The 14,156-nt window shown below is 41.7% G+C and overlaps 1 protein-coding gene across 3 annotated transcripts in view; it reads right to left on the reverse strand.

Moving 5' to 3' along the window:
* Positions 1 to 14,156, reverse strand: part of micu1 (mitochondrial calcium uptake 1) — an 83,094-nt gene that overhangs the window by 29,730 nt on the left and 39,208 nt on the right. For 2 of the 3 annotated variants that reach the window (XM_067972441.1, XM_067972440.1), the window contains exons 5-7: positions 11,801 to 11,963; positions 8,848 to 8,891; positions 3,519 to 3,557 (exon numbers count right to left, since the gene is read on the reverse strand). In XM_067972441.1, the coding sequence (XP_067828542.1) occupies positions 3,519 to 3,557; positions 8,848 to 8,891; positions 11,801 to 11,963 (246 nt within the window). The remainder of the gene's footprint in view (positions 1 to 3,518; positions 3,558 to 8,847; positions 8,892 to 11,800; positions 11,964 to 14,156) is intronic. The other variant, XM_067972442.1, reaches the window with a different exon arrangement.

Below are 14,156 nucleotides of genomic sequence, written 5' to 3' on the forward strand. Positions count from 1 at the left end.
TTAAAACTTTATTCTTTTTACCTTCAGCTCATTATCCATGAAAGCTGTGCCTTCAGCGTTCTGATCTCCAAAACCATAAAAAATTTCTTCCAGTTTCATAAACTAAAACTTCAAAAAATCATCGTAGCTCAAGTATTTGAACACTAAAACTTAAGACAGACCACATCTCTGAACTCCTTCCCTTTGCATTCCATTTCTAAACACAAAAGTTCATAATAGGCGTGCAAAAAAAGAGTAAATTTGACTAATCTACACACCTTCAACCTCATCCTAGTGTTAAGTGATCCTTTACACGGTGCTCATCATAAGGGATGCACCAGGGAGACCATTTTCACGGTGGTTAACGTCTCTTGTACCACAGCCAAAGAATGTGCCTGCACCATTGTCAACTTTAACACTGGGTCATAAATCTCGAATACAGGGGATTATTAGATACAAATCCGATGCCTTGAAGACAATGGCCACACTGATCATCTCCAACAGACCACAGGTTGGAAGGGTATCGATTCATGTGAACTATGTTTATAACGAGGACGCAACATACTGCCAACAACATACAACTTTATTACAGCTATATATCATTGCAGACATCATCCAAACTAGCTCGAGTGTGTAGTGCTCGTTATTTTATGCAGAAGCAGAAAGCGAAAGTACTGCATGATTTTTTTCAGTTCATGCATCGCCCTGGATGATAATAGCCTTCTTCCTGTGCCATTAATCTTCCCAATTTGACTAATAAAATACATTGTTTTTGCTGCTCCTGCTGACTCCTTCTTTAAAACTTTAAAATTTTTAAACTGTCTCCCTTCAATTCCATGCATTTCTCTCAAATTTTCTCTCTCCAATTCTCCAGGGGCACCTTTATTCTGTTTTATGAGCTTTTATCCATGACTGTTTTCCCTTGTTGAACTGCACAGACAGAGGTTTGCTTCAGTTATCGAAAGGTTTACTGCTGCTGTTGTAAATATAAAATCACAAATAATAGAGGGGGACAGAAGGACACTAATTGAATCTCGAGGCCTCGAGGAAATGCGTAAAGCATTGAGCTTCATTCCTGCAGCATATGATTTTATAGCAACCTTTAACTGGATTAAAGAGTGTAATGGCAGTGAATTTACATATTAGCCTGCAAATCAAAGGTTTCAATGACATTCTCGAGCAGCTTGGCTGCTGAATCTTGGATCTGAATTACCACCTGGAGCAAGAGAAAGAAAAAAAAAACTTGGAAGAAAAGCTACTTCTGTCCTACAAGCTGCCTGTTTGGGAGCAGTGCAAGGTCCCTTGGAGGAGTCAGCCTCGTACCACTCGTGTTTGACCAACGTGGAGTGCAAGAACCTTTCCGTTGTTCATGTGCAATCTCCCCTATCACAGCTTCTCTATCGTCGTATTTAATCCCGAGAGAAAGTTCCGAATAAATATTGCCTGATCCCCAAAGGTAATCAAACAAACCAAAATATCAAACCACACATCTCCACGACTGAACCCAGGCCAGTTACCCTCCACATGCAGCATCTCTCCCCTTTCCCAGTAGCACCGCATCATGAAATATTTGGAAATGACGGTCCATTCTTATATCCCTTTCTTAACCAGATATGTTTGAAGGGGTTAATAGATGCAGCTCCATTAACTGTCCTTTCCTGGGGCATCTGAACAATATTTCAATGTCTGATTCCCCCTTCTTGGAAAAGTTTCAACTGTGGACTGCCGAATAACTCCGAAGAGTTTAAGGATAGGAGTCGCTTAGAACAAGGCCAGGGGCCAATAGTTTTACCACTTCCAGATGAGACATTGGCAGCTTCCTCTCCCCTTATCCCTAATGCTTTGGTGCTCCAAAATGGTCAATTAGTACTTGCCCTTGCTCAAAGAACATATGCCACCAAATTTTTGCTGTTTCCCTGCTACTCTGAGCACAGGACGCTTGATAACCAGGGCTTTCAGGATTGTCTTGCTGATCCTGATTCCTCTGTATTCTTCTATATGAAGTAGAATTCACAGTTACCTTTATCCTCTCTACATTGGCATTACTTTGAAGTACAGTTTGTTGTGAAATTCTTCAGTAAAATCTCAACGGCAAATTGAAAAAAAAAGCTCAATGCAGACGACAAAAAACAAATACAGACAGAGCCTCTAATATTAACACAAAAACAGGATGTATCTCTGAGAAAATGATTTTACAGCAACACCATTTTCTTGCACTCCAGTAACTGCAGACACACCAATTTGTTACTGGATTGTAGAAAAAAAAAATCACAGCAAATACTTCAAATAAATTAGATACATAATTTAAGTTGAACACCTCAGTAAAAAAAAAATGGTTTGGACCCCATTACACTCGACTAGTTCAATGCTCTCCTCGTTGGCTCGGAACTCCACTGTACATAAGACCATGAACAGCAGGGAGTTCACCCTGTCTCCTGACTAACATTCCTCCCTCAACCAGCCTAAAACAGATTAACTGATGATTTTACCTCATTGCCATATGTGGGGGCTTGCAGTGCATAAAATGGCTCCCATGGTTACCTGCATAGTGAAAGAAACTGCAGAAAATAATTTGTTCTTTGAGCAATAAGGTGCTGTATAACTGCACCTTATTGCCTGTTATTTCTCTTCTCCATAATCATAGTGTGTTTGTCACATTCATCCAATGCCTCCCACACCACCAATTTTCCTTATTTTTTTAAAAAAAGAAATAAAGTGCACCAACATTCACCAATGTGCAGATACACTTTGGAAGCACTGAGCCACGGTGCTAGAAGCAGTGGTAATTATGATTCCCACAGAATAATATACATTCATTAACATGAAGAGCACCATGAAGATAAAAGTAATTTCAATTCAACTGATCAGTCTTTCCTGGCGTCTCAGGATCTTGCAACAGAGCATGCTAGGATAGTCCAGTCAGGGGAAAACAGGGGGAGTCCTACAGAGGAGAGCGTGGTAAAGGCTGTAAGTGCATACTGGTTAATGCACATGCTCACACGCCTCATACCTGCCAGAAATCCTGACGAGTGGGAGTGTGGTGAGAGAAGAAAAGAAAATGGGGTCTTGGTTACATCACAAAATAGAGTACGCTACACATTAAATGATTACAAGCAACACAGCAGACAGACAAGAAGAACGGTTAATGGCTACATCAGCATTAAGCCAACAGCAGCATTTTGGGACAATTAGGCCCCCAGTTCTGTTAGGCTGACATTACCAATGTTAAACTTTAGCAGACCAAACGTACACAGGACTCACGGAATGTTAAAAACATCACAATACAGTCAAAGCATTTTAGTATTTGAGTGCAGGCAACATTTGCCAAGATGCTGCTTAATTAAAATGCATCACCCACAATATTCCTGTACAGAGAACCAACCATAATTAGAAAATACACCTGCAGAAATGACCCAGTAACATGCACAGTGTGCTTTATTTCAGATCCACTCTTATTTTGACAGTTCTCTATTAAGTGTTGTACAGTCTACTAGACTGCATTACACCTGTAGAGAAACAGCAATAAGATTGCAGTATACCTGTAGGGAAACAACAGCCATACGGAGACTGCAGCACATCTGTAGAAGAAAAAAAAAGCCACAATGAAACTACAATACATCTGTAGAGAGGTGTAAAACAGCCACAGTTTTTTTTTTAAATTCGTTCATGGGATGTGGGCGTCGCTCGCAGGCCAGCATTTATTGCCCATCCCTAATTGCCCTTGAGAAGGTGGTGGTGAGCCGCCTTCTTGAACCACTGCAGTCCGTGTGGTGAAGGTTCTCCCGCAGTGCTGTTAGGTAGGGAGTTCCAGGATTTTGACGCAGCAACGATGAAGGAACGATATATCTCCAAGTCGGGACGGTGTGTGACTTGGAGGGGAACGTGCAGGTGGTGTTGTTCCCATGTGCCTACTGCCCTTGTCCTTGTCCTTCTAGGTGGTAGAGGTCGCGGGTTTGGGAGGTGCTGTCGAAGAAGCCTTGGCGAGTTGCTACAGTGCATCCTGTGGATGGTACACATTGCAGCTACTGTGCACCAGTGGTGAAGGGAGTGAATGTTTAGGGTGGTGGATGGGGTGCCAATCAAGCAGGCTGCTTTGTCCTGGATGGTGTCGAGCTTCTTGAGTGTTGTTGGAGCTGCACTCATCCGGGCAAGTGGAGAGTATTCCATCACACTCCTGACTTGAGCCTTGTAGATGGTGGAAAGGCTTTGGGGAGTCAGGAGGTGAGTCACTCGCCGCAGAATACCCAGCCTCTGACCTGCTCTTAAATACTGTGGCTACATGTGGCTGGTCCAGTTAAGTTTCTGGTCAATGGTGACCCCCAGGATGTTGATGGTGGGGGATTCGGTGATGGTTATGCCGTTAAATGTCAAGGGGAGAGGGTTAGATTCTCTCTTGTTGGAGATGGTCATTGCCTGGCATTTGTCAGGCGCGAATGTTACTTGCCACTTGTCAGCCCAAGCCTGGATGTGGTCCAGGTCTTGCTGCATGCGGGCACGGACTGCTTCATTATCCGAGGGGTTGCGAATGGAACTGAACATTGCGCAATCAAACATCCCCATTTCTGATCTTATGATGGAGGGAAGGTCATTGATGAAGCAGCTGAAGATGGTTGGGCCTAGGACACTGCCCTGAGGAACTCCTGCAGCAATGTCCTGGGGCTGAGATGATTGGCCTCCAACAACCACTACCATCTTCCTTTGCGCTAGGTATGGCTCCAGCCACTGGAGAGTTTTCCCCGATTCCCATTAACTTCAATTTTACTTGGGCTCCTTGGTGCCACACTCGGTCAAATGCTGCGTTGATGTCAAGGGCATTTACTCTCAGCTCAACTCTGGAATTCAGCTCTTTTGTCCATGTTTGGACCAAGGCTGTAATGAGGTCTGGAGCCGAGTGGTCCTGGCGGAACCCAAACTGAGCATCGGTGAGCAGGTTATTGGTGAGTAAGTGCCGCTTGATAGCACAGTCGACGACACCTTTCATCACTTTGCTGATGATTGAGAGTAGACTGATGGGGTGGTAATTGGCTGGATTGGATTTGTCCTGCTTTTTGTGGACAAGGCATACTTGGGCAATTTTCCACATTGTCGGGTAGATGCCAGTGTTGTAGCTGTACTGCAACAGCTTGGCTAGAGGCGCGGCTAGTTCTGGAGCACAAGTCTTCAGCACTACAGCCGGGATATTGTCGGGGCCCATAGCCTTTGTTGTATCCAATGCACTCAGCTGCTTTGATATCATGTGGAGTGAATCCAATTGGAAGTGAAACTATAATACACTTGTAGAGAGCAAAACAGCCACAGTGAAACTACAATAGACCCGTAGAGATTAAAACAGCAACAGTAAAACTGGGTACATCTGTAGAGATAAAGAAAGCTACAGTGAAACTACAATAGACCTGTAGAAAGAAAGAATAGGAACGGTGAGATTGCAGCATACCTGTAGAGAGACAGAAAGGCCAGTGAGACGGCAATACGTGTGTATAGAGGAAATGCAGCAATGAGACTACAGCACACCAAAGAATAGCCACAATGAGACCGCAGCACTCAATTATAACTGGAATCTCTTGTTCACAAAATTACAACATAGTCATGCAGCAATGATTTTTGAAGAACCCAGGTATGGGGTCAAAATAGTTGAAGAGTAAAAGAGAAGACGCGATAAATCAGGAAGCAGTGATTAGGGATTCCAAACTTCGATTTTAAAAGTCTAAAAATTAAGGAGTGAAGACTGATGAAGGGAAGCAGTGCCATTGTCTTGTGACTATGGGAAGGCTGGGTTAGAGTAGGAGAGTGTGCTATGAGTGTTGATTTCAGCAGTGAAGATGTTGGGAGCAGGAAGAGCATGTTGGACAGGGTATTTGGAGCATATGAGGAGCAAGAAGAGAAAGCTCAGAGGAACAATGATCATTGTAGGTAGGGATAAGCTGGCAAGAGACAAAAAAAAGGTTACGCTGGAGAGAAAAACAGGAATTGAGGTGAAAGAAGAGCCACCTACAGATCAGTAGGGTTCCTTTTATCCTGCTCACTAGGGGCAAGACTAGGGTTAGCAATGAGAACAGTTTGAGTCTTACATTGACGCAGACTTTACAGAGAATTAAGAGTTACTGAGGAAAAAAAGAGCTTGCCATGAAAGAGGAAATGGAGCTTCCAGGAGGCAGCATTAACAGTGGAGCAAATGTAGATGTTCTATTTGAAGTCAGAGTAAATAGTGAGGCCAAAAATATCAAGAGATGAACTCAGGGTTCAGTCAAAAGGCAAGATGTCGGAGCCATTGGAGTCCCATGTAGACCAGACTGGGTAGGGATAACCCGTTCCTTTCACTGAGGGGCATTACTGAACCAGTTGGGTTTTCATGACAATCCAGCAGCTTTAATTTGTATAGTTCCAGCCCACGATATACCAGACTTTGCGAATTCACTTTCATAACTTGCATCCCTTACTAAACCGAGCCGGTGAGGGCAAACCAAAACGCAGGGTGTTTTCCCTCTCCCTGTTCGCGAAAAGATTGGCTTCAGAATAATGCTTCCCACTTTATACTTGCATTTTCTTTATCTTGTTAACATTACCAGATGGAGGAAACTTTACTACCATGTAGTTACAGGGTCTCTGAATTTAATCCTTTAAGAATTACAGTGGCATTTTTTTGTACCATTAATTAAAAAAAAATCCTGTGAAATGTGAAATATTGGATTTCGTTAAAATATTCAGCAACTAAAAAACTGTGGAAAATTCTCAGCGGGGTTATAGAAACACATTTTGAAAGCTTAGGTAGAGAATCAGCAAACCATGCGGCTGGGAGCTCCTGAGGAAAAATAACCAAAGCATCAAGTTAATACTGCATATGGCATTTTATCTGAATGCAAGGGATAAAACATCAGTTAGTTACATTCCACCCACCATTGAGTGGCGCACACACCAGACATGTACTACAATGTTAGGCGTAAAAATTCCAAGAACACACTGGGGGAAAAATTAATGCGTGATGTATTCGTGGTGTACACGATACCAATATACACAGGTAAGCAACAGGACCCGCGGGGGGAAACCTTAAGGGGATATACTTCCTAACTGATGATGTTTCTGCGCTCAATAGTTAATTTTAAACAAATATGTTAAAAAGTCTCTTTAAATATCTGGCAAAGGAAATCAGTACGAGCACATTAGGTGAACAATGTTAGTCAGAAAACACACCTCAAAGGTGTGAGGATAGTTGAAGCTGCATTTTGCGGTGGAGGAAAAGTCAACTCCTCTATTTTTTAAAAATAAAATGCGTCGGTTACGTCCAGTGGCCACGCGTCAGTATCGCAGAAACATCCTTTATCCAAATAATTTTTTTTTTTTAAATTGAATTTCAAGGTTTCTGTAGTTTCTCCATTTACAATCAGTTGTCATCAAATACCAGATGCACAGATTTTTTATTATAGGGAGGAAAACAGATGATTAATAGGTCCTTTCACAGCTCAGTGTTTATCCATTGAGCTGAGCATACAGACCAGAAAGGTCCTAAGTTCCATTCCCAGTCTGTTTAGAGTTGGTTGATCCCAGTTTCATGGATGATAGGGATGTTATGGCTGCACTCAGCTCCCGAGTTATGGATGGGAAAATTTGTCTAGGGTTCCTGCTCCAGATCGCCATCCAATGGCCTCTACTATAAGTATGGACTCCTGCGGACGTTGTACCAAAACAGGACTGATCTTGGACTTAATGTCCCTACGGTTGAATAGCTTGCCCACACATGAATAATCTGCCATTGAGAGGGGCACAAATTCAATGTCGACAACACGGGCTGAACAGTCTCCTGCTGTGCTAAAAGTTTCTATGCTCAAATATTGACCATTTGGAGGGCACCTGGTACCCAAAAAACTGCACTCCAGCAAAGAGTCAATGCCCTCGAGAGGGAGAGAGAGAATTGTTGGCGGAAAAAATACCGGCAAGCAAAAGATACAGGGAAAAAACACACAGAATTTCTAACAGCTTATCCAGTCTCTGTGACATTAACAAGTCAAGGAGCTCACTGCTTGTAACTGAGGAGAGTCTGTAACCCTCACAGAGTAGAGGTGGGAGGGGAACATATCAATATCTTGTTGATTTGATCTCAGCACTGAAAGTGGCACTTCACCAATCCATCCACCAGGCAGTTATTTGTTTAGAGACCTCGTGTCATCAGCAAATGAAATAAAACATCACTGCTTTTGCGAACATCTACTTGGTTATTGATGGAAGATGAGGAACAGAATGGGGGCAAGTCTGCTTTTATTCTTCATGAGCTTATATTGTTCTGCAATGAGCTCTCTTCCCCATCCATATTCTGCTTCTTGGTAGCCTCCCTCAGTCATGTACTGTTGGGGCCCCAAGAAGGTAACAGGGTGGACAGTTGCCCTCGGGCCACTGTCGGTTCCAGCTGCTTGTTTGGACACCTCCCAATGCATAATAGCTGAGATCATGAACGCAGCAAAGTGGGGGCTTAAATTATGTGTTACTGTACCGCCCAAGCCTGAGTTTGAAAAATTGCCAGTCATGCCTGTTAATACATCCATCAGGGAATGTGTTGAGGGACTTCCACTGAAAAAAATAGTATCTGTTACATAAAATAAACAGAAACATTAAGCTTACTACGAATTTATCAAGAAATGAATTGTAGTTGATGACTGGGAAATTTCATCTAGTATATATTATACACAGATCTTACACAATGTCTTGCAAGTAGAGCTCAACATAATTCACTACCATTTGTTTTTTCCTTACGCAAAATAACTTGTGCGTTAGGGTCAGTGTGGGGTCACAGCAGCTGTTTTTTTTTGTAAAAAAGAACCTACAGACAATTATCTAGTGACAACTACTTAATGTACAAGGCAGTAAGCTGTTACTAACCTTCCCATCATATCGTTTCACTATGAACTGGTCCAGGCCCTGATCTGAAAAAAAAACAGGGTTATGATTAGACAACACAGTGCAATCCTCGAACAGCTTGGGTGTCGATTTATTCATTCAGATGCGAGTTTAATCGTACTAGTGTTGACTGCCATGGAGACATTTTAATTCTGATTGAAAATCTTTTTAAAAAATGTTTCAACAAATGCTTTCAATAAATAAAATCTGCAACAAGTTCCAACTTGGCATGTTTGTCAGGCTATAATAATACTTTTGCCAGAATATATACAACTAGCAGATCTCCCGTGGCATTGTTCACGGTACGTTAGATGATGCACTGTTTTACGATAGGAGCGTTATACACAATGTATTCTACTACTGAGGTGGAGCTGTGTACTTGAAAACTACAAAGCCTAAATGTTGTTAAGCAAACAAAGGCTCTGAGTTTAATTGTGGTTTAGGGAAGTGGTGCCAAATAGTAGCCCAGACGCAGGAGAGTGGAGAGTGAGAACTGGGACAACACGGCTGCAGGAGACTGCAGAGGTAGAGTGGGGCAATGCCATAAAAGCATCGCAAATAAGGGACAAGGGTTTTGAAATCAATGTGCTGAGAGATGGAAAGTCAGTGGAGGTCAGAGCCCAAGTATGGGACAGGATGTTAGCAGTTAAGTCCTGGATGAGTTGCAGAAACAATACAATAAAATGTCTGCAAAAGTTGTAAGGAATAATATTTAATAATAAAAGCTTGGCATGTTTTGAATACAACTACACAACAACTAGAACATTGTGTTCTGGCCAGCGCAAGTAGGGCTGGCAATTTAAATTAGTACAAGTTACAATTTCTGCACCATCTAAGGAATTAAGCAGATATCAGCAGTGGTTCACTGACAGTCCAATTTTAATAAAGTCACAGAGTTGGTACTTGCGAACCCTCAGTGGTACTGCTACACCATCCAGGCAGCTGTTACTTCAGCTAAACCTAAATAAACAATGCCCCGCTAAGTCAAAGTTACATTTCCTGTACCAGTGATGCATAAAAAAGCAAAATTCAAAACCAGCAATGAAACCCAAACCAATTCCATATTTTTTGTACATGCTAATTACCATAATAAACAGTGAAGTCACAAGGAGTAATAACAGACATCTGATGTCCCCGAGTCACAGAACACCAATGTAATCCAACCACAATTCATTAGAACAGATGGAAATTCTTACAGTAAGTCAGTGCTGTTAAAGTAGACAGGAAACACTCTCAAGCTGTAGAATTACATGATGATTAAGGATTAACTATTATGAAAGGAAGCTCAAGGTTACACTAATAATGCAGAGACAGGAAATTCACACATTAGTTTGTCCTTGCAAGGTTTTTTCCAGAAGCTTGCGTCTCTGGGAATCAATCATTTAAAGCACAATAATGGGGAGGGAATGCGCTCAGTACATTTATAAATGCTTAGTTTCTAACAAATAGTGTCAACCTGCTCAGTTGGTAGCATTCTTGCCTCAGAGTCAAAAGGTTGTGGGTTCAAACCGCACTCCAGGACTTGAGTACGTAATCTACTCCAGCACTTCAGTGCAGTACCAAGACAGTGCTGCATTGTCAGAGGAGCCACCTTTTGGATGAGATGTTAAACTGAGGCTCCCTCTGCCATTTTCAGGTTGATATATTAAATAAACCCCAGAAAAACAGACAGTCATTTCCTGCTGGTAGTTCTGTTTCTGATAACCTGACCTCCACCATGAGCAGGAGCCAGGGATTTACAAGCAGCTGCAAATCTTCAAAAACTTCCTGCAGCTATTACCCTCTAACCTCAGGATGTGCCTATTTTGACCATTTCCCCACAGGGGATACCGGAGCAGTGGCCTTAAAGGGACAGGCCAGTGTGAAGACACAGCTCCACCTTAGCTGCTGTCCATCAAAACTGTGCTTCAGACCCCAGGCCACCCATTAGCAATACAAAAGGAGATCAACTGGTATAAAATGTATTCAACTAAGACTGCTCATTGACTGTACACAGAGTTTAAACCAAAAAAGCCAGATTCAAACCATGACTTTTCATTTTTCCAGAGTCTTGGGAATCAAATAAATGGCAAAGAGCCCAGACTTGTTGAACAACAGAACCCTCTTTGATGATTAACACTCTGCTTGCAAACAAAATGTATTTTGCCTTACTGTTCATCACTTTAAAAAAGGTTATGAATATACTCTTGATTAGTCTGTACTCCTCTGCCATAATTAAAAGCAGTCGAACATATTCCTTTTCTGCAGAAAACATAAAATATCACTTACCTGCAAACTAACTCCCCAGGCTATTAGCATGGAAAGTAACTGAGCACATCCCATTAAATGGATTTTTGATTGCTCGGCAAAAATATTCAATGCAATTTTCCATTTCAGTATACTTGACTGAAGAATTTGAATCTTAATCTCTGATGACTAAGGACAAAGGTTTAAAGGAAGTTTTAAAAAGCAGGATGTTGCTGTGATTTTGTGTAGTTCAGGTTGCTCCGCAGAAGGGGCCAATATATCAATGCCCCCCAACCCCGCTTACATATTCCAAGGTGCTCAAAGTACTAAAGGTACAGAGGGCTCGAAGATTAAATATTGCTTTTTAATAGTGAATGACGGGTGTAGCCTTATGCTTAACTACTTGTGATGTGCATAATCTTCCGGTTGGTGCACCAGGTAAAGACAATAAGAAAAAAAAACTGCCAATGCTGGAAATCTGATATCGGATTCAGCACGGGGAGAGATATTTCCCCATGATCACACGGACTGAATGGTCATGTTTCTTCCCCCCCATCCCCCAAATGACCCACTCTTGAGTTAGCTTGAGTGCTAATGTCAAGATTCAAATTCAAACTCTTCAGTCTGGATTGCAGAACCTTAGTAACCATGGGAACATTTAAATTGAAGTGAATGAATTGAATTGAATGACAATTTTTTTCCCACTCACTCTCTGGCTGCTTTTCATTTGGCGTGATGGATCGGACAAAATCTTGGGGCGTCATGAACACTTCGGAGTCTCCGTTCTCATTGATGATCTTCAACGTTGCAAAGTATCGGAAGATTTTGTCTGGAGTGGAGTAAGCCCGAATTCGGTTCTCATATTCCATTACCTGAAAGAGGAAAAGATGGATTGCAATCAAGAGCTCCTCTCATCTGTCCCGGGTAGGGAAACTTCACTGCAGTACATGGCGGCTGGACACTTCAGCAAATCCTCAATACGAAACATTTCATTCCTGGTTCTAATACAGGGCCTTACAAAAAGATACATTTCCAATATCCTGAACCCCAAATTACAAAAATAAAATCCCGATGATTTTATATTAATGGGGTAGATTTTCCAGTTGGCACTGTTGCCATACAAAAGCGTATAATAAATTCCTCCCTGTGCCAGCTTAATGCAGGTATTAACCCATTTATTTTAAAATAAGTAGGTTAATTCCTGCACTAAAATAGTGCAGAGAGGAATTTAGTACACATGTTAAGCGTTTGTACAGAAACAGCGCTAAAGAATTTTTTTTATGCATAATGATATTGGAGCATGGGATGCATTTCACAGGGAGTAGTTGAGGCAGAGACCATTTAGTCTTAAGGAAAATTGGATAAATATTCAAAGCAGAGGAAGATACAGAGCTATGGGGAGAGAAAGCGGGGCAGTGGGATTACTTTTGAATTGCTCTAGCAAAGAACTGGAACATACAAGATGGGCCAAATGGTCGCCTTCTGTGCTGTAAACTTCTACGATGTGGAGATGCCGGTGATGGACCGGGGTTGACAAATGTAAAGAATCTTACAACACCAGGTTATAGTCCAACAATTTTATTTGAAAATCACAAGCTTTCGGAGGCTTTCTCCTTCGTCATTCACCTGAGGAAGGAGAAAGCCTCCGAAAGCTTGTGATTTTCAAATAAAATTGTTGGACTATAACCTGGTGTTGTAAGATTCTTTACATTTGTAAACTTCTACGGTTTCATGTGCATACCAGTCAGCCTATTTCTATACATACTGCCTTTGAAGCAGAAGAAATCCCAAGGTACATTATATTGGGGGTGGGGGGAAGAGACAACAAAAGAACCTTATGTGCTGTCACATGACAATCACTTTATAACAACTTGCCGATGTAACATCTTCTCCAGTGATAAATCTCCACACCATGCTGTCTCAACCCTTTTTTTTTAAAAAAAGTTCTCAGAAAATTAAACACCATAAGATTTAGGAGGCTGGTGCCTTATAGAGGAAGAAAAGGCCATAAGCGAGTTCATCTGCAATCCTCACTCTTTGGCCTAGTTAGTTAGTGAGATCCTGCGGCACTACATCAAAGACGACCAGGAGAGTTCTTCCCGGTGTTCTGGCCAATATTTATCCCTCAACCAACATCACTAAACCAGATTATCGGGTCATTATTTCATTGCTGTTTGTGGGAGCTTGCCGTGCACAAATCGGCTGCCACGTTGCCTACATTACAAGAGTGACTAAACTTCAAGAAAATTGATTGTAAAGCGCTTTGGGACATCTGGAGGTCATGGAAGGCTCATTATAAATATAAGTCTTTCTATTAAATGCTCCTTGATGGTTATTACTTGGTACAACACCAAGTCTAGACAGGTATCTCTTATATTTATACATAGTTGATAATGCACATTGTTACTGCCATTCTACATCAGAGTGGTTATATTATATGCAAACTTTAGTCCCTCCTGATCAATTACACAACAGGATTTCACTATAGTATATTGCATTACAGCAAGAAAAACTCCATCCGCAAGTCAGGGAACATAATGCATCCATATCTGACAAATGGTGATTAGGGAAGGCCACTGAGCTTTTGCTGCAAATCTGCAATGGCACCAAAACGGAATAATAATAGGGAATAAGATTGTGCAAATTCTACATCTCTGGGGATTTGCAGTCCCATAGTGCATTGTTGAAGTATGTAAAAACGACTGTAGAAAAAGGTAGCAGAATTTTACAAGAAATCATCATTTCTGATGCCACTAAGATCAGATCCTGGGGCATCCTTTTTTTTTCAAATTACCTGAAGGTTCTTAGAATAAACTTTGCCAAAACTCAAAAAGCAATATATTCAAGCAAAGGTAATCCAACAAGAATGGCTGAAGGAAAAGGTTGACCATTAGGCCAAGCAAGGAGAAGGAAAACAACAAGGATGAAGAGGCAATGGTGGCCAGCGACAAGCTGGACTTGGAGAAGGAAGAGGCAGCAGTGTAAGATGAAGACAAGGAGGAGGAGGAGAATCAGGAAATGCAGAAAGGTACAAGTAGCCTTGGGCAATAAGTGGGATTGAAGCA

Source organism: Heptranchias perlo, chromosome 36 (genome assembly GCF_035084215.1).
Source record: "Heptranchias perlo isolate sHepPer1 chromosome 36, sHepPer1.hap1, whole genome shotgun sequence".
NCBI classification, from domain to species: Eukaryota; Metazoa; Chordata; class Chondrichthyes; order Hexanchiformes; family Hexanchidae; genus Heptranchias; species Heptranchias perlo.